This window comes from Lepus europaeus, chromosome 5 (genome assembly GCF_033115175.1).
Source record: "Lepus europaeus isolate LE1 chromosome 5, mLepTim1.pri, whole genome shotgun sequence".
Taxonomy (NCBI): domain Eukaryota; kingdom Metazoa; phylum Chordata; class Mammalia; order Lagomorpha; family Leporidae; genus Lepus; species Lepus europaeus.
The window spans coordinates 27446711-27471522 of record NC_084831.1 but is presented as its reverse complement, the minus strand read 5'-3'; the positions used below and the strand labels follow the sequence as shown (position 1 = coordinate 27471522).

At 40.4% G+C, this 24812-nt stretch overlaps 1 protein-coding gene and 1 non-coding gene across 9 annotated transcripts in view; one reads left to right on the top strand and one right to left on the bottom strand.

Moving 5' to 3' along the window:
- Positions 1 to 24812, bottom strand: part of ZMYM4 (zinc finger MYM-type containing 4) — a 183001-nt gene that overhangs the window by 27748 nt on the left and 130441 nt on the right. For all 8 annotated transcript variants that reach the window (XM_062190933.1, XM_062190935.1, XM_062190934.1 and 5 more), the window contains 5 exons: positions 15753 to 15871; positions 14562 to 14733; positions 10481 to 10534; positions 9986 to 10165; positions 9477 to 9571 (listed from right to left, as the gene is read on the bottom strand). In XM_062190933.1, the coding sequence (XP_062046917.1) occupies positions 9477 to 9571; positions 9986 to 10165; positions 10481 to 10534; positions 14562 to 14733; positions 15753 to 15871 (620 nt within the window). The remainder of the gene's footprint in view (positions 1 to 9476; positions 9572 to 9985; positions 10166 to 10480; positions 10535 to 14561; positions 14734 to 15752; positions 15872 to 24812) is intronic.
- On the top strand, positions 2055 to 2187 carry LOC133761329 (small nucleolar RNA SNORA2/SNORA34 family). Its single transcript, XR_009866131.1, has one exon. It is a non-coding gene; the product is annotated as a small nucleolar RNA SNORA2/SNORA34 family (small nucleolar RNA).

Sequence of the window (24812 nt, the reverse complement as noted above, 5' to 3'; positions counted from 1 at the left end):
TTCAACACTCAAAACTTTACTATTGTATCAATGAAGCCAATGTGAACTTCACAGTTATCATAGTGAACTTCAGTATTATAACATGTGAAAAAAGCTGAACATTAACTTTAAAAAATAAAAATATAAAAGGATTAAAAAAAGATATTTAAAGCAAAAGGTGGGAAAAAAAGTCTCAATTATAGAAACAAAAGAAAAAGTCCCATTGAAAGAAATGTAAAAATGGAGATCCAGACAGCTGAACAGGGGCTGGTCTGTGGCTCAGTAGGCTAAGCCTCTGCTTGTGGTGCCAGCATCCCATATGGGTGCCGGTTCGTGCCCAGCTGCTCCTCTTCTGACCTAGCTCTCTACTATGGCCTGGGGAAAGCAGTGGAAGATGGCTCAAGCCTGGCTCCTGGCTTTTGGATCTGCCCAGTTCCAGCTGTTACAGCCATAACGTAGTCAACCAGAAGATGGAAGACTTCTCTCTGTAACTCTACTAATTCTACATTTCAAAAAAATAAATTTTAAAAATCTTAAAAAAAAAAAAAAAAAAAAAAAGGCTGAACACAGGACCTAGACTCACCTCAGCTGGGGGATAACACCTTGCTCAGTCAGCAAAAGCTCCGTGATTCCCTCTCCCCCTCCATTGCTGCAGACCTATAGCTCTAACCATGGGAGAATTCCACAGTCCTCACTGACTTTACATCCACTTTAGAAAGCTGATTGGGGTCCAAGTGACTACTTTGCTCCAAAACATGCACCTACGTTGCCTGCCCCTGCCCCTAAACCGCCAGACCTGAGCTGCTGCCATACAGCTGCTAAACTCCACCTGCCTTAGGGGACAGCAAGCTGCCCCATAGCTCCCTGTAAGTCTCAAAGCCAGAGCAAGGACACTTTGCAGGGCAGACAGCAGGTGACCATGAATCTCGCCGCTGTGGCAGTTCTGTGCACCAGCCCTGGGAGCTATGCTTGCTAACTCTGTATGATCTAGGCAGCTCCCCTCAGCCTCATGGGTCTTGATGCCAGCAGCAGCCCATACATAATTCCAAAGGACCAGATCTGAGGAAGTCCATTCTACAGCTCTTAGAACAGAGTGCTGGGTGGCTCTGTGAGAACTGGCGGGTAGGCCCCTATATGCCTTGAAGCCCTGGGACTACTGCTATTGCTGCTACAAAACCTGGAGTAATTCATGCTACACAAAGGGATCTAAAAGGCTCCATGCATTCCTCTGCTTCAGGCTAGTGACTGTCAGTGCACAAACCTCAGCCTAATTGGCACTCGCTCTGTGAGACCTGGGTAAGGACCCCACTGTACCCTGCAAATCCAGGTCTGTGACTATCTGTAATATTTTCTTCAAACTCACTAGAACCTAACCCTGTGGAATCTAGGGAACAACCTACTTGAATTCTACTGCTCCACTCCCACACCTGCTGGTGCAGAATGATAAACATAACCTGTATTCACCCCCACAGGAGTAAGACAACGTCCCCTTTGGTGGGACTAGAACTCTCTAGCTGCTAAATGCCCCAACATCAGTCTCGCTTGCTCATCAGGACCTGGAGGCTCCCATCTGTATTACACGACCCCGCAACAACAGCTATTGCTGCCACAAGCCTTGCTATCTCTTAGCGTGCCTGGAGGGACAAGGGAACAGCCCCTCTCCATCCCACAACACCAGTAACATGCCACAAACCTTACTGTGATTGACACACACCTTTGGAAGCTCATGTCCACTTCAAATCCATATGACTCCACGACTGCTTGGACTACACAACTGTGGCACTCATACTGTTGACAATGATTACTACTTTAGAAAGCACTCAGAGGTTATACTTCTGGGCTCACCTAGAACCAGAGCCAAAGCAACAACCCAAGTGACACCTTGCATTCCATCTAAATAAAAACGTGTTTTCCAATGACCCCATAAAGAAAGAACTATTAACAGACTTAAACATACTGAAACAGAAAAGCAAGGAAGCATGACACCTAAAATAAAACAATAATTCTCCAAAAGCAGATCCCAAGTAAAATGAAATCTATGCAATGCCTGAAAAAGAAATGAAAATAATGATCCAACAGCCCTGACTGAAGACCAGCAGTCATACTATAGCTGCTGGTTTCGAGCGTAGGCCCAACTGTCTTTCTGTGGTCTACTGGCTGTTCTGGAACCTCAGCAAACAATGGCTATTTGACCTGAAAGAAATCCATTTTCAAACAAGTATCTCTGTTCAACTCCCACTAAACAGGACTAACCCAGACTACCTTGTTTTCCTTCTGGATTACTGAATCCTACAGTAAAACATAAAACCAAAGTTTGGGAGAATAGATGAATATTGTTCCAGAGTTGTAGGATTCCTCCCACTCTTAGCAAGAAAGAGAGAGGAATCTTTGTCAAAGCTTCCGGGACTAAATGACAGTTTGGGGCTATGTCTAACAAGGAACAGACTTCTTTGTAATGGGATTTCCCAGGTTACAGACAGGAATCCATATGGATACTTAAGGAACTATTTGTATGAATGGTGGGTTACCTGAACCTCTTTCTCAGTGTTCTCTATTTCCATCCTCAGAAAATAGTCCATAGTCTGCACTCTCCTTAACTATTCATTCTTGTTTCTAACCTATGTAAATTCCTGTGTTGGCTATCTTATACAAGACACATTAAAAATTTATTTATATAGTTTTTACTCAAGGTTATCAAAATGTAAAACAGTCACCTAAACTGAATGCATGCTTTGTTTATAATTGAGAATATCTGATATTCTTGATATTAAGGAACTGCCGCTGACAGGAAATGGAAAATTACACAGATTATAATTCTATAATTTTCAGTAGTTATTAAAAAAAAAAAGAAAGAAAGAAACCACCACAGGGGCCAGTGCTGTGACATAGTAGGTTAAGCCTCTGCCTGTGGGGCTGGCATCCCATATAGGCATTAGTTCAATCAAGTCCTAGCTGCTCCACTTCCAATCTAGCTCCCTTCTAAAGGCCTGGGAAAGAGGTGGAAGATGGCCCAAGTGCTTGGGTCTCTGCCCACACACGGGAAACCCAGAGGAGACTCCTAGCTTCAAATTGGCCCAGCTCCAGCCATTGTGGCCATTTGGGGAGTGAACAAGTGGATGGAAGACCTCTCTCTCTGAGTCTCCCTCTCTGTCTGTAACTTTGTCTCTCAAATAAATAAATAAATAAATAAATGTTTAAAAAACCCACAAAAACAACATAATAATCCCAAGGATACCTAATGAGATGCAAGAGAATACAGTCGGACAATTTAAGGAAATGAAGAAACAATACAAGATATAAATGAGGAATTCAATAAAGAGACAGAAATTGCTGGGAAAAAAAAAAAAAACAAATAGAAACCTTGGAGCCAAGAGCTTCAATCAATGAAATAAAAAATATAACTGAGAGCTTCAACAATCTAATAGACTAAGCAGAAGAAATAATTTCTGATCTTGAGGACAAGTCTTTTGAAGTAACTCATTCAGACGGAAACAAAGAGAAAAGAATGGAAGACAATGAAAAAAGCCAATGAGACACATGGAATACAATTAAGTGAACAAATATTTGTAGTATATGAATACCTGAAGAAGAGAAGGAGAAAGGCACTGAAGCTACTGAATGAAATCATGGTTGAAAACATCCCAAGTCTTGAAAGATATATGGATATCCAGATACAGGAAGCTCAAAGCAGACTCCACCAAAAAGTACTTTCTCCAAAGCATATAACAGTCAAATTGTCAAAAGTTAAAGGAGAGGAGAGAATTTTAAAGACAGTGACAGGAAAACCATCAAGTTACATATAGATGAAAACCAATTAGACTAACAGCAGACTTCTCAGCAGAAATCCTACAAACCAGAAGAGAATGGGGTGATATATTTAAAGGTCTTAAAAGAAAAAAACTTCCAGCCAAGAATATATTATATCCAGTGAAGCTATTTTTTAAAAGTGAAGGAGAAATAAATTTTTCCAGACAAGCAATAACTAAGAACATTCACCACTACCAGACTAGTCTTACAAGAAATCCTTAAGGGAGTTTCTATATTAGAAGTAAACATCATGAAAACACATAAATATCAGTGCAAAATCAATTAACAGAATATATAATATCAGCAATCAATCAACAAAATGACATTAATATTAACCTTGAATGTAAATGCATTAAATTCCCAAGTCAAATGATACCAGTTGGCTGAATGGATTAAACGAAGACCTAACTATATACTGACTACAAGAAATTCACTTCGTAAGTAAAGATACACGTGGACTAAAAGTAAAAGTTTGGAAAAAGACTTATCAAGCATATGGAAACCAAAATGTGCTGGAGTAGCTATACTCATATCAGATAAAAGAGACTTTAAATCAAACACTGTAAAAAGAGATATATAGGGCCAGTGCTGTGGCGCAGTGGGTTAAAGGCCTGGCCTGCAGCACCAGCATCCCACATGGACGTCAGTTCGAGTCCTGGCTGCTCCACTTCCAATCTACCTCCCTGCTAATGTGCCTGGGAAAGCAGTGGAAGACGGCTCAATTGCTTGGGTCCCTGCACCCATGCAGAAGACCTGGATGAAATTTCTGACCCTTGGCTTTGGATCAGTTCAGCTCTGGCTGTTGCAGCCATTTGGTAGGGGAGTGAACCAGTGGATGGAAAACCTCTCCCTTTGTCTCTTCCTCTCTCTGTAACTTTGTCTTTTAAAATAAATAAAATAAATCATTATGAAAAAAAGAGATAAACAATGACATAAAATACTGGTAAGAGAACTGATTTATCAGGATGTTACAATCATAAATACATATGAACCCAACATGAGATTACCCAGATATGGTTCTAAAGGAAGTGGAAAACACCAATAAAATAATAGTGGGGGATTTTAACACTCCACTGTTAAATTCAAATAGAAATTCAGGAAAGATACATCAGAATTGAAGCATACTACAGAGCATATAGACCTGAACAGTTATTTACAGAACATTTTAACCAACAGAATACACATTCTTCCCATCAGCACATGAAACATTTTCTGGGACTGATCATGAATTAGGCCACAAATCAAGTCTAAGTGAATTTTTAAAAACTGAAATCACACCATGTTATCTTCTCAGAATATAAATGAAATCAAAAAAGAAAAAAAAAAGACTTATAAATATATGGAAACAGTGCATCAGGAGACATTACAACAAATACCACCGAAATACAAAAGATCATAAGAAAATATTATGAACAACTATATGCTAACAAACTGGAAAATCGCAAAGAAACAGATGAATACCTAGATACATAACATACCAAAATGAAATCAAGAAGATAGAGAAGAGTGAAGCAGATCCATAACAAGTTATGAGACTAAAGCAGTAATTAAGTCTCCCAATCAAGCAAAAGTTCAGATCAGAACCTGATGGCTTTACAACTCAATTTTATAAACCATTTATACAGGAACTAGCTTGAATACTTTTCAGACTATTCCAAAATCCTGAAAAGGATGGAACTCTGTCAAACTTTCTATGCAATAAGCATTAATTTGATACCAAAACCAAACAAACACACAACACACTAATATCTTTTTTCAACACAGATGCAAAAAAATACTCAACAAAATATCAGCAAACCAAATGAAATACTACATCAGAAAGATCATACACTGTAATGAAGTGGGATTTATCCCAGAGATGCAAGGGTGATTTCAACATCTGCAAATCAACAAACATCATAAATTACATTAACAGAATCAAGAATAATAACTATGATCATCTCAACAGATGCAGAGGAAGCATCCCTTCATGGTCTACAGATTAGTATAGAAGGAACATACCTGAAAATGACAAACCAATAGCCAGTATTACACTGAATGAGAAACAGATGAAAGCATTTCCCCACAGATGTTAAACAAGACGAGAATGTCCACTCTGAACATTCATATTCAATATATTACTGGAAGTATTAGCAAGAGCAATCAGGGAATAAAAAGACACCAATATTAGAAAGGAAGAAATCAACATACCCATGTTTATAGGTGACATGATGTTGTACATGGAAAAACCTAAAAGTTGTCCCAAAAAATTGTGAGAACTGATAAGTTAATTCAGTAAAGTCACAGGACACAAAACAACATATGGCTGGCGCCGTGGCTCAATAGGCTAATCCTCCACCTTGCGGCACCGGCACACCGGGTTCTAGTCCTGGTCAGGGCGCTGGATTCTGTCCCGGTTGCCCCTCTTCCAGGCCAGCTCTCTGCTGTGGCCCTGGAGTGCAGTGGAGGATGGCCCAAGTCCTTGGGCCCTGCACCCCATGGAAGACCAGGAGAAGCACCTGGCTCCTTTCTTCGGAACAGTGCGCTGTGCCGGCCACAGCGTGCCGGCCACGGCGGCCATTGGAGGGTGAACCAACGGCAAAAGGAAGACCTTTCTCTCTATCTCTCTCTCTCACTGTCCACTCTGCCTGTCAAAAAAAACAAAACAACAACAACAAAAAAACATACAAAAACAGCAGCTTTTTTATACATTAATGATGAACTTGTCAAAAGAGAAATCCCACTCACAATGGCCACACCAAACAAAAATTTTTTAGGAATAAATGTAACCAAAGTGAAAATTTCTACAATGAAAATTATATAAATTATATAACACTGATAAAAGAAATCAAGAACACCAAAAACTGGAGAGATATACCTTGATCGTGGATTACAAGAATATTATTAAAATGACCATGCTACCTAAAGCAATTCACTGATTCAATGCAGTCCATATCAAAATACCAAGGAAATTCCTTACAGAATTAGAAAAAGAAATCTTAGAATTCAAGAATTCCTGGGGCTGTCGTGGCGCAGTGGGTTAACTCCCTGGCTGGAAGCGCCGGCATGCCATATGGGCACCAGTTTGAGACCCGGCTGTACTACTTCTGATCCAGCTCTCTGCTACAGCCTGGGAAAGCAGTAGAAGATGGCCCAAGTCCTTGGGCCTCTGTACCCACATGGGAGACCTGGAAGAAGCTCCAGGCTCCTGGCTTCGGATCAGCACAGCTTCTGCCGTCGCGGCCAACTGAGGAGTGAACCATCCGGATGGAGGACCTCTCTGTCTCTTTCCCCCTCTCCCTTTCTCTCTGTGTAACTCTGATTTTCAAATAAATAAATAAATAAATAAATAAATCTTTTAAAAAAATTTAAAAATTCATACAGAACCACAAAAGATGCAAAATAGGCAAAGTAATTCTGACCAAAAAAAAAAAATCACAATACCTAATTTCAAAGAATATTACGAAGTAATAGTAAGGAAAACAGCATGATACTGGAACAAAAATTGGCATAAAGACCAACGGAACAGAATAGAGAACCCAAAATTAACTTATATAGATTTCGCCAACTGATTTTTTTTTTTTTTTTTGACAGGCAGAGTGGACAGTGAGAGAGGGAGACAGAGAGAAAGGTCTTCCTTTTTGCCGTTGGTTCACCCTCCAATGGCCGCTGCGGTCGGCGCATCGCACTGATCCGAAGCCAGGAGCCAAGTGCTTCTCCCAGTCTCCCATGCGGGTACAGGGCCCAAGGACTTGGGCCATCCTCCACTGCCTTCTCGGGCCATAGCAGAGAGCTGACCTGGAAGAGGGGCAACCGGGACAGAATCCGGTGCCCGGACGGGGACTAGAACCGGGTGTGCCGGTGCCGCAAGGTGGAGGATTAGCCTGTTAAGCCACGGCGCCGGCCTAGCCAACTGATTTTTGAGAAAGGTGCCAAGAATATGCATTAGAGAAAGGATAGTCCTTTTAACAAATGATATTGTCAAAACTGGACACATCATGTGTAGAAAATAAATTTAAATCTATACCTCCTACCACATACAAAAATCAACTCAAGATGATCAAAGACCCTAAATATAAGAACTGAAACTATTAAACTGCTAGAGGAAAACAAGTACAGATACCAGAGCAGGCAATAATTTCTTGGGTAAGACTGTAAAAGTGCAAGCAACGGAAGCAAAACTACTCAAAGGAGACTCAAACTTCTGCAAAACAAAGGGAATGATAAAAAATGAAGAAACATCTGACAGAATGGGAGAAAATGTTTGCAAGCTACTTACCTGATAATTAGTATCCAGAATGTATCAGGAACTCAAAAAACTCAACAATAAAACAAACAACCCAATGAAGAAACAGGCAACGATGGGGTCAGCACTGTAGTGCAGTGGGGAAAAGCCCCGGCCTGCAGCGCCGGCATCCCATATAGGCACCAGTTTGAATCCCAGCTGTTCCACTTCCAATCCAGCTCTCTGCTATGGCCAGGGAAAGCAATGGAAGATGGCCCAAGTCGTTAAGTCCCCACACCCATATGGTAGACCAGAATAAGCTCCTAGCTCCTGACTTCGGATCAGCTCAGCTCTGGCCATTGTGGTCATTTGGGGAGTTAACCAGCAGACCGAAGACCGACCTCTCTCTCTCTCTCTCTCTCTCTCTCTCTGGCTCTACCTCTCTGTGTAACTATCTTTCAAATAAATAAAATAAATCTTTAAAAAAAAAAGAAAGAAAGAGGCAACAAGCCTGAATAGACAGTTCTCAAAATGGTTAAGAAATATATATGATAAAATGCTCAATATCACTAGCCATTAGGGTAATGCAAAGCAAAGTCACAGTGAGGTATCACCTCACCACTATCAGATGGTTACTATCAAAAAGTCAGAAAATAACAAATGCTAATAACAGAAACTCTACCCTGTGAGTGAGAGTGTAAATAAGTGAAACTACTATGGAAAATAGTACGGAGATTTATTTAAAAACTAAAACTGCCAATGATTCAGCAATCTTATTACTGGTATATAAATAAAAAGACATTCACTGTATCACAGAGATACCTGCTCTAACACGTTTATCATAGTCCATAATAGTCAAGATACATAATCAACTAAGATGTCCACCACTGGGTGAATGATGGTATGTATGTATAACAGAATACTAGTCAGCCTTAAAAAGAAAGAAATCTTGTCATTTGCAAGAAAATGGATAGGACATCATGTTAAGTAAGCCAAACACAGAAAGATAAATACCATATGTGGGAGTTAAAAACAAAACAAAACAGAAAGTATGAATACAGAATGTTAACCAATAGAGAGGCTCTGGGGTGGTGTGGAGTGGGGGGTAATAAAAGGAGTTTTGACAATAAAAGTAGGAGAAGCTGAATATGGTTCACAACTGTAACAACCATATCATGCTGTAGTATATGAGATGTTAATGATAGGGGAAGATAGGTGTGAGGTCTATGGGAACTCTCTATACTATCTTACAATTTTTGTTTTATAAACTTAAAACTGCTATGAAATTAAAAGTAAAAAAGAGAGAGAAGTATAAAATAAAAGACATGATTCTTGACAAGAAAAAAAACCCACAAAAATAAAAGGTTGCAAAATAATGTATGGAACCACTAACTCTGGCTAGTACAGAGTTGTGCAAACAGGAGAATCTAATTAACACTGGTAGAATAATGGAAGAACACTCCAGAAAAATTAAGCTGCTGCTTACTCTTCGTCTGGGCTGGGGGAAGCCATCTCTGTGTCGTCGTCTTGTTCGGGATCGTGCCTGGATTCCTTGTCCTTTGTTAAGTGGGTCAAAGGACTCTATAACAAGCAGCAGAAAGCACAATGTGAGGTAAACAACTCACAGACTTAAATAAAGACTCAGATCGGTGGAAGAAGTTATCAGGTAATCATCACAATATGCAGTTACTTTGTTTGCAAAAAAACTTCACTTACATATACTTAAGAGCAAGGATATACCAAATGAAAACTTCATGAATAATCAAGAAAATCTGTTAAATGGTTACTGTGGGAAAGGTTTCTTTAAAAAAATTCAAAAACCAAATTAGTCACTTAGAAGAACAGCATGGGTACAAGCTGAAACCCATCAAGGCAGGTACTGTTTGTACCCAGCATTATCTCTAACACATCATGACTGCTTTAACAATGTCAATTCAGAGTATACCAACCTTCCAAAATAAATGACTTTCAGAGGACAAGTTATGTTGTACAAACCTGATGGAAAATCTGCTTCCAGATCCTGTTCAGTTTCCCCTTTTGAGAACTGTTTCAGCTCTGAATCCGCTTCTTGCACAGCATTTGACTTTAAGGCATAATGATTCAGTTCTTCTTCCCAGCTGTGCGGCGTAGATACTGCCTCTGACTCAAGATCACCACTGTATGTACTTCCTTGGTCTGAAATTCACAGAAAACAAATAAGCTATCAAGATGGTCTCTTGACATCCTTCCTGAACCCCTCAATACCAAAAACTGAGATTCATCATCCTCACATAAATGGATTCATACTATTGGTAGGCACTTTAAAGTATTACCTTAGTTAACACTTAAAAAATTTTTTTTGAGGTATCTATTTACTATTCTCATTATAAATCAGCACTCATCATAGACATTTGGCAAAATTGCAAACAGCAAATACAAGAGGACTAGTACTTTATTGGTTTCTATTAGGATAGTATTTCCAAGAACTAAAATATATTTATAAATACAAACCTTTTTCAAATATCTTGGTGTCTAAAAAAAGTTCCTGTTCAGAAGTTTGAGAATCTAAAGAAAAAGAAAAGTATATAATAAAGCAATTTAAATGTATGCACAAAACAAATTGTTTCTCAAATGAAATGACAGCTTTTTATAGATGATTCATAACATACTGTTCTAAGTAAGACTTCATATGCATAAACAATGACTCATTAATAAAATCAGACATTTGTGCTAAATGCGTAAACAAACTGCCCCTGTTAATAGTGGCTACAAACCTCAGTGGCAGGACTAGTAGCCATGTTGAGAGAGATCTTTACTTTTGACTTAACATTCCTGTACTATTAGAAATTCTCTGTTACCATCACGTGGAAGCAAATACACACATCTATTGAAAGATTCACAAATATGCTTTAAACTGCTTTTCCCCAAAACATATAATAGAGTTTACTACTGCACTGAAAGGTCAAGACTACAGGTCAATTACAAAATACTTTCTTTTTAAACATTTTTTAAAATTTTATTTAATTTATTAATTTGAAAGACAGAGTTACAGAGAGGCAGAGACAGAGAGAGAGAGGGGTCTTCCACCCACTGGTTCACTCCCAGATGGCCGAATGACCAGAGCTGCACAGAGCCAAAGCTAGGAGCCAGGAGTTTCTTCCACGTCTCCCGTGCAGGTGCAGAGGCCCAAACACTTGGGCCATCTTCTACTGCTTTCCCAGGCCATAGCAGAGAGCTGGATTAAAAGTGGAGCAGACTCATGACAAGAGCCTTGGGTGGGCCAGCGCTGCAGCTCAATAGGCTAATCCTCTGCCTGCGGCACTGGAACCCCAGGTTCTTTTTTTTTTTTTTGGACAGACAGAGTGGACAGCGAGAGAGAGAGAGAGAGAGAGAAAGAGAGAGACAGAGAGAAAGGTCTTCCTTTTACCGTTGGTTCACCCTCCAATGGCTGCCACGGCCAGCGCACTACGCTGATCCGAAGCCAGGAGCCAGGTGCTTCTCCTGGTCTCCCATGTAGGTGCAGGGCCCAAGCACTTGGGCAATCCTCCACTGCCTTCCTGGGCGACAGCAGAGAGCTGGACTGGAAGAGGAGCAACCGGGCAGAATCCAGCGCCTCGACCAGGACTAGAACCCGCTGTGCTGGCACCACAGGTGGAGGATTAGCCTGTTAAACCCGCATGGGAGACCAGGAGAAGCACCTGGTTCCTGCCTTCAGATCAGCGCGATGTACAGGCCACAGTGCGCCGGCTGCGGCGGCCATTGGAGGGTGAAGCAACAGCAAAAGGAAGACCTTTCTCTCTCTCTCTCTCTCTCTCTCTCTCTCACTGTCCAATCTGTCTGTCAAAAAAATAAGAAGAAGAAGAAGAAGAAGAACCTTGGGTGATCACTGACATCATAAATAAGAGTGCCAATTGTTAAATCAGTAACAGGATGACTGTGCACTTACTCCCCATGTAGGATCTCTGTCCTTAATGTGTTGTGCTATGTGAATTAATGGTAAAACTAGTATTCAAACAGTAGTTTATACTTTGTGTGTCTGTGTCCATGTAATCTGTAGAAATCTTTACTTAGTATATACTAAATTGATCTTCTGTATATAAAGGTAATTAAAAATGAATCTTAATGAAGAATGGGATGGGAGAGGGAGTAGGAGATGAGATGGTTTGTGGGTGGGAGAATGGTTATGGGGGGGAACTGCTATAATCCAAAGTTGCAATTTTAAACTTTATATTTACTAAATAAAAGTTAAAAAGAAAGAAAGAGGAGCAGCTGGGGCTAAACCGGCGTGCATATGGGATGCCAGCACTGCAGGTGGCGTCTTTACCTGCTATGCCACAGCGCTGGCCCACAAAATACTTTCTTAAGCTCAAAGATAGAAGTATGTTTTAAAACTTAAGGGGCTGGCGCTATGGTGCAGAGGGTTAAAGCCCCAGCCTGAAGTGCCAGAATCCCATGTAGGTGCTAGTTTGAGTCCCAGCTTCTCCTCCTTCTGATCCAGCTCTCTGCTATGGCCTGGGAAACAGTAGAAGATGGCCCAGCTCCTTGGGCCCCTGCGCCCGCATGGGAGACCCAGAAGAAGCTCCTGGGTCCTGGCTTCAGATCAGCTCAGCTCTGGCCATTATGGTCATTTGGAGAGTGAACCAGTGGAATGGAAGACCTTTCACTCTCTGGCTCTACTTCTCTCTGTAACTCTGTTTTGCAACAAAATAAAATAAATCTTTCAAAAAAGTAAAAACAAAATAAAACTTTTTTTATTTACTCAGAAAAATTGATTTTTTTCCACCGAATATTAAACAGAAATTAGCCAAATCCCTTCAGCTAAAATTAATTTCTCCTTACTGTATTTATAAACCATTTGATTTTACCTATATACTACATGATGATCACTACATGTCTTGAAGCTCAGTTGTTTTCTTTTTAATTTTAAAAGTTTTTTAAAATTAATTGAAAGAAGGCTGGCACAGTGGCTCAACAGGCTAATCCTCCGCCTTGCGGCACCAGCACACCGGGTTCTAGTCCCGGTCCGGGCACCGATCCTGTCCTGGTTGCCCCTCTTCCAGGCCAGCTCTCTGCTGTGGCCAGGGAGTGCAGTGGAGGATGGCCCAAGTGCTTGGGCCCTGCACCCCATGGGAGACCAGGAGAAGCCCCTGGCTCCTGCCATCGGATCAGCGTGGTGCGCCGGCCGCAGCGCGCCTACCACGGCGGCCACTGGAGGGTGAACCAACAGCAAAAAGGAAGACCTTTCTCTCTGTCTCCCTCTACTGTCCACTCTGCCTGTCCAAAAAAAAAAAAAAATAATTGAAAGAGAAAGAGAAAATGAACTATCTACTGTTTTACTCCCCAAATGATGGGGGCTGGGCTGAGGTTGGGGCCAGTATCAAAGCAGGGAATTGAGAACCCAATAACTTTTGCAACTTTTGCTATCACTACTTGACACAGGGTTTGCATTTATAAGAAGGTGGAGTCAGAAGGCGGAGCCAGAATCAGGAACAGAACTGCAAAGTTCTAAAAAATTTTTTGCACTACAGTAACTTCATCATTTCATTTAATTTCCTATGAACTTACTGAAATTTTTTTTTTTTTTTTTTTAAATTTTTGACAGGCAGAGTGGACAGTGAGAGAGAGACAGAGAGAAAGGTCTTCCTTTTGCCGTTGGTTCACCCTCCAATGGCCGCTGCGGTCGGCGCATCTCGCTGATCCGAAGCCAGGAGCCAGGTGCTTCTCCTGGTCTCCCATGGGGTGCAGGGCCCAAGCACAGTGGCCATCCTCCACTGCACTCCCTGGCCACAGCAGAGAGCTGGCCTGGAAGAGGGGCAACCGGGACAGGATCGGTGCCCCGACCGGGACTAGAACCCGGTGTGCCGGCGCCGCAAGGCAGAGGATTAGCCTGTTGAGCCACAGCGCAGGCCAAAAATTTTCTTATATTGATAAGTTCTGGTTAATATCATTTACTTTGGAGTCAGACAGACTTGGATTCAAGTTTTGGTTCAATTACTTCTTCCCTGCATAACCAAGGCCAGTCTAATATTTAATTTCCAGATGACATATATGAAGTAAACAGTACTTTTCACATGGAGTTGTTCTGAAGATTAAATGAAGCAATCTACAAAATGTACTTAGGATAATCCCTCAGGGATGATAAGCACAAACAAATGTTAACTGTTGATGTAAGAATTTCACACTAACAAAATGAGATTCATCTATTGTTTATTTTGAGCCAAATGGTTCTCTGCCCCAAGGTTCTATTTACCCACTACCAGCATGCTGGTTATTATACAACAGGAACTCTTATGTGGGGATCATACCTTTGAATAAAAGGATAAAAACAGAAAATTTTCATGAAATTTCAATTTATGGATTATTTCCTCATTAACAACTAAAAAGTACACTAAGCACCAATGTTTAGTTTTCATTTATAAAAAGGCTAAGAACTTTCAGAAGCAACAAGTTTAGTAAACCCATAAGGTGTCACTGTTTAAACAGAACGAAGCTTTCAGAAACACCCTGATTGTGCAATTCTTAAAATTACTTAAGTTACCTAAAAATGTGCAGATGCGTTTTTTCTTTCTTTACTTTTAAAGATTATACCAACCTCCCTGGGATAGAGTCTTCTCCTTCTCTTCATCTTCTGCAATCATTTCTGCCATCTCAAGGAGATCAGCTTCAAATGGATGGGTGGGAAGTTTTTCCTTAATGTCTTCAATACTCTCAGTGGCTTTGTCTTCATTATCCATTGAGGATGGGATAAGCATGGGAACAGGCATCTGAAAAACCAACCCAAACTCAAAAGTTTCTTAGGCAATAGGCTTGTCATCAAAACTATTATTTGTAAGATAAGATGTACATATTAAAACATTAAGCAAATTCAATATATTTTCATTGCTTATGATTAAATAGTCTTGCTAGTTGTTTTTAGAAAGACTAGAACCACTGAAATAAAATCCATTAATTATATATCCTGGATACTCAACAAAGCATGTCTCTGAATCCTCTAAAAGAATAATTCTATGGACCAGCATTGTGGCACTGTGGCATAGTGGGTAAAGGCACCACCTATGACTCTGGCCTTCCACATGGGTGTCAGTTCCAGGCCCAGCTGCTCCACTTCCAATTCACTTCCCTGCTAATGTGCCTGGGAAAGCAGCAGAAGATGGCTCAAGTGCTTGGATCCCTACACCCACATGGAAGACCTGCAAGAAGCTCCAGCTGTTATGGCTATTTGGGAAGTCAATCAGTGGATGGAAGATTTCTCTTTCTGTCTCCTCCTACCTTCCCACTCCCCCACCAATTCTTTCAAATAAATAAATAAATGTAAAAAAATATATAATTCTATAGCATATACTTTTAGTTTGTTTTTGCTTATATTTCTTGCTTAACATTTTTACACAACTGTTTCTCTTAAGAATTCAGTATGAGGAAAATATATTTCCAAAACAAAAGAATACATTTTGCTTTAATAACAAGTGAGAAATGTTAATCTCAGTATTTTTTTTTTCACCCATGCCAGAATCTAGGATTCTTCCAAAACAGTTTCGGATCTTTTTCTATGTAAGTGGCTGTACTGTGTATGCCCTTCATACAGTTACACCTTAACCTTCTCTGAAAAATTAGGGTACAAACAAAAGCAATCAATTATATACTCCGTATTAAATAATAGCAACATGATAACAGATCATCAGAAATAGGTATATTTTAGAGAAGTGAACAGTGTGTTCACAGGGCTATAAATGTTAACAGAGGAAATGCATGCTAAATTAGCCTTAAACGTAAAATTATTACTCACTGGAACTGGAATTCCAAATGGGACTGGAGCATACTGAGTATAAAGATGAAGGGGTATAGGTACAAACACTGGTACTGGAACTGGCACCACAATAATTTGGGGCTGACTTGGAGTGTCTTCTAATGAAGAAACAAACAAAACAAATAGAAAAGTTTTAATACAATTTCAACAACTAAAAAAAGCTTATGGAGAGGCTGGTGCCGCGGCTCACTTGGTTAATCCTCTGCCTGTGGTGCTGGCATCCCGTATGGGCGCCGGGTTCTAGTCCCGGTTGCTCCTCTTCCAGTCCAGCTCTCTGCTGTCGCCCAGAAGGCAGTGGAGAATGGCCCAAGTCCTTGGGCCCTGCACCCGCATGGGAGACCAGGAGGAAGCACCTGGCTCCTGGCTTCGGATCAGTGTAGCTCAGGCCGTAACAGCCATTTGGGGGGTGAACTAACGGAAGGAAGACCTTTCTGTCTGTCTCTCTCTCTCTAACTCTATCTGTCAAATAAGTAAAAATAATAATAAAATAAAATAAAGCTTATGGAGATTCATGGTTCAACCAAGTATAAACTCCAGGAACACATACTGAAGAAAGGAAAGCCTCCTTAATAAATGACATATGATGCAGAGAAAATTAGGTGGCACTACACAGAAGAATGAAATTTATCCCTCTCACTATATAAAAACAGTGAACTCAAAATGGACCAATGGGTTAAATATAAGACTAATGACTAGAAGAAAAGAGGAAGCAAAAACTTTAAGACATTAATCTAGCCAAAGTTTTGGGTTTTTTTAATAGGACCTTAAAAGCACAAGTAGCAAAAGCAAAAACTGACAAATGGGATTACATCAAATTAACAAATTTTTACAAAGGAAAGGAGACAATCAACAGAATAACTATAAATATTTGCAAACTATCTGATAATGGATTAATACCCAGAATATATAAAGGTATATATATTCAAACAACTCAACAGCAAAAACACAAATAGTCAATTAATAAATGAGCAAATAGGAGCTGGCACTACGATGTAGTGAATAAAGCTGTCACCTACAGTGCTGGCATCCCATATGGGAGCCAGTTCAAGTCTTGGCTGCTCTACTTCCGATCCAGCTCTCTGAAATGGCCTGGGAAAGCAGTACAAGATGGTTCAAGTCCTTGGGCCCCTGTACCCGTGTGGGAGACCCAGAAGAAGCTCCCGGCATCAGATCTGCTCAGCTCCAGCTGCTGCAGCCATCTGGGGAGTGAACCAGCAGATGGAAGATCTTTCTCTCTCTCTCTTTGCCTCTCTGTAGCTCTGCCTTTCAAATAAATAAATAAGTCTTTAAAATTTTTTTTATTAAAAATATGAGCAAATAGCACCAGGTGTTTGGCTGGGTAGTTAAGACCCTGCTTGGGATGCCAGCGACCCACATGAGAGTGCCTGGGTTTGAGTCCAACTCTGTTCCCAATTCCAGCTTTCTGTTAATGTGTACCCTGGGAGGCAGTAGGTACAAGTAGTTTGGTCCCTACCACCTACATGGGAGAAATGAATTGAGTTCTCAGATACATGCTTTAGCATGGCCCAGCCCTGGCTGTTTCAAGCATTTATTCTTATTAATTAATTTATTTATTTGAAAGGCAGAGTTACAGTTACATTTCGCTCCCCATATGACTGCAATGGCTGCAGCTGGGCCAATCCAAAGCCCAGAGCTTCTGGGTCTCCCACGTGGGTGCAGGGGCCCCAGCACTTGAGTCATCTTCCACTGCTTTCCCAAGCCATAGCAGAGAGCAGGATTAAAGGTGGAGCAGCTGTGACTTGAACAGGTATCCAAATGGGATGCTGGTACAGCATACCAGGACTTTAACCTGCTGCACCACACTGCTATGCCCCAGGCTTTTTTTTTTTTTTTTTTTTTTTTAAAGATTTGTGTATTTATTTGAAAAGTCAGTTATAGAGAGAAGGGGAGATAAAGAGAGAGAGAGAGAGAGAGAGAGAGAAAGAGAGAGAGAGAAGACTCTTCCACCTGTTGGTTCACTCCCCAAATGGCTGCAACCACTGGGGCTGGGCCAGATTGAAGCCATGAACTCGGAGCTTTGTTCCAGTCTCACACATGGGTGGCAGGAGCCCAAACACTTGGGACATCTGTTTCATTTTCCAAGCATTAGAAAAGAGATGGACACAAAGGGTAGCAGCTGGTATATGAATCAGTGCCCATGTAGGATGCCCACATCACATGCTGCAGCTTTACCTGCTGTGCTATAATGCCAGACCCTGTTGCAGGTATTTGAGGAGTGAACTTCTAGGTGGGAGATTTCTCTCTCTCCCGTAAATAAAATTAATAAAGAAAAATTTTTAAACAGTAGGAAATTCACAGTTTAAAAATAAGTAAATGAGTAACAAATTAAAAATAGGCAAAGATCTGAATAGATATTTCACAAAAAAGAATATACAAAGAGGATAGGCTTTTGGTCCAGCACTTAAGCAGTTCAGGTCACAGATCGGAGTGTCTGGGTACATTGCCTGGCTCTGTCTCCCAAATCCAGCTTCCTACTAAAGCAGACCCTGGAACTGAACCAGTGTTTCACCACAATGAGACATCATCTTACTCCAGTTATGGTGGCTATGATCAAAAAGATAAAAATAGGTGGACCATTGTTGAGCCCAGGTGAGAAAGGCCCACACTGGTCCTGGGTGAAGGTTTTCAAGGGTTCATTGTGGCCAGAGGAACCCTGAAACCATAGATCAACTATAAATTCTTTGAGACATGATTTCCATTTTTATTTTACTGGAAGTCCTGCGTTTACCCTAAAATTTCAATTTATTGGGGCCAGCACTGTGGCATAGCTACTAAAGCTGCCAACTGGGATGCCAGCACCCCATACAGGGACTGGTTTGAGTTCTGGCTGCTCCACTTGCAGTCCAGCTTCCTGCTAATGGCCTGGGAAAAGTAGTGGAAGATGATCCCTGCACCCACATGGTAGTCTCAAATGAAGTTCCCGGCTCCTAGCTTCAGACTGGCCCAGCGCTGGTTGTTGCGGCCAACTAGGGAGTGAACCAGCAGATGGAAGAGCTCTCTTTCTGTCACTCCTCCCTCTCTCTGTGTGACTCTTTCAAATAAATACGTAATATGGTATGCTGCCACCAGAGGCGGCAGCTTTACTCACTATTCTGTAGTGCCACTGCTGTCAAGCGAACTCTTTTATTTATTTGTTTGTTTTCAATTCTTTTTTTAAAAAGATTTATTTATTTATTTGAAAGGCAGAGGCAGAGAGAGACAGAGGTCTTTCATCTACTGGTTCACTCCCCAAATGGCTTTAACAGCCGGAGCTGGACTGATCCGAAGCCAGGAGTCAAGAGCTACTTCAGGGTTTCCCACGTGGGTGCAGAGGCCCCAAGAACTTGGGTCATGTTCCACTGCTTTCCCAGGCCATAGCAAAGAGCTGGATTGGAAGAGTAGCAACCGGAACACAAACTGGCGCCCATATGGGATGCTGGCTACATAGGTGGAAGCTTAGCCCACTATGCCACAGCACCGGCCCCAAATACATAAATCTTAAAAATGAAACAAAAAAAATTGAATGTATTATAGAACAGACATATAGTACCAACAGATCATGTTTGGTTAGAAGGTGATAATCTATAGAATTCAACAGATTCTAGGTTGTGTGGATCTATTCCATATGGACTAATAAAACTCAAGTTTTCTTTTAAGATTTGGCGTCTAAGGGAATGGTGTTGTGGCACAGCAGGTTAAGCTGCCATCTATGAGGCTGGCATCCCATACTGGAGTGCCGGTTTCAGTGCTGGCTGCTCTACTTCCGATCCAGCTTCCTGCTAACACACCTGAGAAAGCAGTGGAAGATGGTCCAAATGCTTGGGCCCCTGCCACCTACATGGGAGATCTGGATGGGGCTCCTGGCTTTGGCTTGGCCCAGCCTTGGTGTTGCGGCCATGGGAAGGTGAATCAGTAGATGGAACCTCACTCTCTCTCCTTCTGTGTAACTGTGTCCATAAATTTCGAATGAATATATAAATTGTTTAAAAAAAAAAAAAGAGTTGGTGTTAGAATGATTTGGGTTCTCTAAGTGACAGTCCTAATGGCTAAAAATTTTCTGATGAATGGCAGATTCTTTTAACTTTATATTGTATCCTTTTAAAATGAATTTGTTGCCATTGTAACCATGGACTTCCAGTAAATTATTTACCATTAAAAAAAAGGTAAAAATAACAATGCTGGTGAGGATGGGGCAAAAAGGGAACTCATACACTTTTGATGGGAAAGTAAATTAGTCTAACCTTTACAGAAAACAATATGGAGGCTCCTCAAAAAACTTAGCTAGAACTAACATGTGATCCTCCAATCACACTACTAGGTACAAATCCAAAGGAAAATAAATCAGTATGTAAGAGAGATACCTGCAAGATGTAACTATTATAAATGTATATGCACCTAATTACAGGGCACCGGATTACTTAAAAGATATGTTAAGGGACTTAAAGGGAGACTTAGATTCCAATACAATAGTACTGGGGGACTTCAATACTCCACTCTCTGAAATAGACAGATCAACCGGACAGAAGTTCAACAAGGATACAGTAGATTTAAACAACACTATAGCCCAAATGGATCTAACATATATCCACAGAATTTCAATCCTACATTTAAAGAATTTACATTCTTCTCAGCAGTGCATGGAACCTTCTCTAGGACTGACCACATACTAGGCCATAAAGCAAATTCAAAAGAATTAGAATCATACCATGCAGCTTCTCAGACCACAGCGGATTGAAGTTGGAAATGAGCAACTCAGGAATCCCTAGAGTATGCAAACACATGGAGACTGAACAACATGCTCCTGAATGAACAATGGGTCATAGAAGAAATCAAAAGAGAAATCAAAAACTTTCTGGAAGTAAATGAGGATAACAGCACAACATATCAAAACTTATGGGATACGGCAAAAGCAGTGTTGAGAGGAAAGTTTATAGCAATAGGTGCCTACATCAAGAAATTGGAAAGGCACCAAATCAATGAGCTTTCAATGCATCTCAAGGATCTAGAAAAACTGCAGCAAACCAGACCCAAATCTAGTAGGAGAAGAGAAATAATTAAAATCAGAGAAGAAATCAACAGGATTGAATAAAAAAAAAATTACAAAAAATCAGCCAAACAAAGAGTTGGTTTTTTGAAAAATTCAATAAAATTGACACACCATTGGTTCAACTAACTAAAAAAAGAAGAGAAAAGACCCAAATCAATAAAATCAGAGATGAAAAAGGAAACGTAACAACAGACACCACAGAAATAAAAAGAATCATCAGAAACTACTACAAAGAGTTGTAGGCCAGCAAACAGGGAAATCTATCAGAAATGGATAGATTCCTGGACACAGGCAATCTACCTAAATTAAACCATGAAGACACAGAAAACCTAAATAGACCCATAACTGAGAAAGAAATTGAAACAGTAATAAAGGCCCTCCCAACAAAGAAAAGCCCAGGACCAGATGGATTCACTGCTGAATTCTACCAGACATTTAAAGAACTAACTCCAGTTCTTCTCAAACTATTCAGAACAATCGAAAAAGGAGGAATCCTCCCAAATTCTTTCTATGAAGCCAGCATCACCTTAATCCCTAAGCCAGAGAAAGATGCAGCATTGAAAGAAAATTACAGACCAATATCCCTGATGAACAGATGCAAAAATCCTCAATAAAATTCTTGCCAATAGGAATACAACACATCAGAAAAATCATCCACCCAGACCAAGTGGAATTTATCCCTGGTATGCAGGGATGGTTCAATGTTCACAAATCAATCAATGTGATACACCACATTAACAGACTGCAGAAGAAAAACCATATGATTCTCTCAATAGATGCAGAGAAAGCATTCAATAAAATTCAACACACTTTCATGATGAAAACTCTAAGCAAATTGGGTATAGAAGGAACATTCCTCAATACAATCAAAGCAATTTATGAAAAACCCACGGCCAGCATCCTATTGAATGGGGAAAAGTTGGAAGCATTTCTACTGAGATCTGGTACCAGACAGGGATGCCCACTCTCACCACTGCTAGTCAATATAGTTCTGGAAGTTTTAGCCAGAGCCATGAGGCAAGAAAAAGAAATTAAAGGGATACAAATTGGGAATCCTTTGCAGACGATAGGATTCTTTATTTAGGGGATCCAAAGAACTCTACTAAGAAACTATTGGAACTCATAGAAGAGTTTGGCAAAGTAGCAGGATATAAAATCAATGCACAAAAATCAACAGCCTTTGTATACACAGGCAATGCCATGGCTGAGAAAGAACTTCTAAGATCAATCCCATTCACAATAGCCACAAAAAAACAATCAAATACATTGGAATAAACTTAACCAAGAACGTTAAAGATCTCTATGGTGAGAATTACAAAATCTTAAAGAAATAAACAGAAGAGGATACAAAAAAATGGAAAAATCTTCCATGCTCATGGATTGGAAGAATCAATATCATCAAAAAGTCCATTCTCCCAAAAGCAATTTATAGATTCAATGCGATACCAATCAAGATACCAAAGACATTCTTCTCAGATCTGGAAAAAACGATGCTGAAATTCATATGGAGACACAGGAGACCTCGAATAGCTAAAGCAATCTTGTACAACAAAAACAAAGCCGGAGGCATCACAATACCAGATTTCAGGACATACTACAGGGCAGTTGTAATCAAAACAGCATGGTACTGGTACAGAAACAGATGGATACACCAATGAAACAGATTAGAAACACCAGAAATCAATCCAAACATCTACAGCCAACTTATATTTGATCAAGGATCTAAAACCAATTCCTTGAGTAAGGACAGTCTATTCAATAAATGGTGCTGGGAAAACTGGATTTCCAAGAGCAGAAGCATGAAGCAAGACCCCTACCTTACACCTTACACAAAAATCCGCTCAACATGGATTAAATACCTAAATCTGCGACCCAACACCATCAAATTATTAGAGAACATTGGAGAAACCCTGCAAGATATTGGCACCAGCAAAGACTTCTTGGAAAAGATCCCAGAGGCACAGGCAGTCAAATCCAAAATTAACTATTGGGATTGCATCAAATTGAGAAGTTTCTGTACTGCAAAAGAAACAGTCAGGAAAGTGAAGAGGCAACGGACAGAATGGGAGAAAATATCTGCAAACTATACAACAGATAAAAGATTAATAACCAGAATCTACAAAGAGATCAAGAAACTCCACAACAACAAAACAAACAACCCACTTAAGAGATGGGCCAAGGACCTCAATAGACATTTTTCAAAAGAGGAAATCCAAATGGCCAACAGACACATGAAAAAATGTTCAAGATCACTAGCAATCAGGGAAATGCAAATCAAAATCACAATGAGGCTTGACCTCACCCCGGTCAGAATGGCTCACATACAGAAATCTACCAACAACAGATGCTGGCGAGGATGTGGGAAAAAGGGACAGTAACCCACTGTTGGTGGGAATGCAAACTGGTTAAGCTACCATGGAAGTCAGTCTGGAGATTCCTCAGAAACCTGAATATAACCCTACCATACAACCCAGCCATCCCACCCCTTGGAATTTACCCAAAGGAAATTAAATTGGCAAACAAAAAAGCGGTCTGCACATTAATGTTTACTACAGCTCAATTCACAATAGCTAAGACCTGGAATGAACCTAAATGCCCATCAACAGTAGACTGGATAATGAAATTATGGGACATGTACTCTATAGAATACTATATAGCAGTCAAAAACAATGAAATCTGGTCATTTGCAACAAAATGGAGGAATCTGGAAAACATCATGCTGAGTGAAATAAGCCACTCCCAAAGGGACAAATATGTGTTCTCCCTGATTGGTGACAACTAACAGAGCACCAAAAAGGAAACCTACTGAAGTGAAATGGACACTATGAGAAACGGTGACTTGATCAGCCCTTGCCCTGACTGTTGATGAACAACTTAATACTTTATCCCTTTTAGTTTTTTTTTGTTTTACTTAATACTATTGGTTGAACTCTGTAATTAATACACAATTATTCTTAAGTGTTGAAACTTAACAGAAAAGTGATCCCTGTTAAATATAAGAGCGGGAATAAGAGAGGGAAGAGATGTACAGTTCGGGACATGCTCAATCAGACTTGCCCCAAATGGTAGAGTTAGAAACGTACCAGGGCATTCCAATTCAATCCCATCAAGGTGGCATGTACCAACGCCATCTCACTAGTCCAAGTGATCAACTTCTGTTCACAATTGATCATACTGATAGGACTAAGAGTCAAAAGGATCACATAAACAAGACTAGTGTCTGAAAATACTAACTGACAGAATAAAAAAGGGAGAGAACGATCCAACATGGGAAGCAGGATACACAGCAGACTCATAGAATGGCAGATGTCCTAAACAACACTCTGACCTCAGAATCAGCCCTTAAAGCATTCGGATCTGGCTGAAAAGCCCATGAGAGTATTTTAGGCATGGAAAGCCAAGGTACTGTGGCAAAAAACAAACAAACAAGCAAACAAAACACCTAAATGAAAGATCTCTTGGAGTGAGATTCCAGTGGAAAGAACAGGTCATCAAAGGAGGAGGTACCTTTCTCTGAAGGGAGGAGAGAACTTCCACTTTGACTATGACCTTTTCTAAATATGATCAGAGTCGGTGAACTCAAAAGGCCTCCATAGCCTTGGCAACTCATGACAAGAGCCTAGGGTGATTACTGACGCCATAAACAAGAGTGTCAATTTGTTAAGTCAACAACAGGAGTCACTGTGCACTTACTCCTCATGTAGGATATCTGTCCTCAATGTGCTATACTTTGTGATTTAATGCTATAACTTGTACTCAAACAGTAATTTACACTTTGTGTTTCTGTGTGGGTGCAAACTGTTGAAAGCTTTACTTAATATGCTAAGCTGATCTTCTTTATATAAAGATAATTGAAAATGAAACAATGTGAATGGAATGGGAGAGGGAGCAGGAGAGGGGAGGGCTGCAGGTGGGAGGGAAGTTATGGGGAGGAAAGCCATTGTAATCCATAAGCTGTACTTTGGAAATTTATATTCATTAAATAAAAGTAA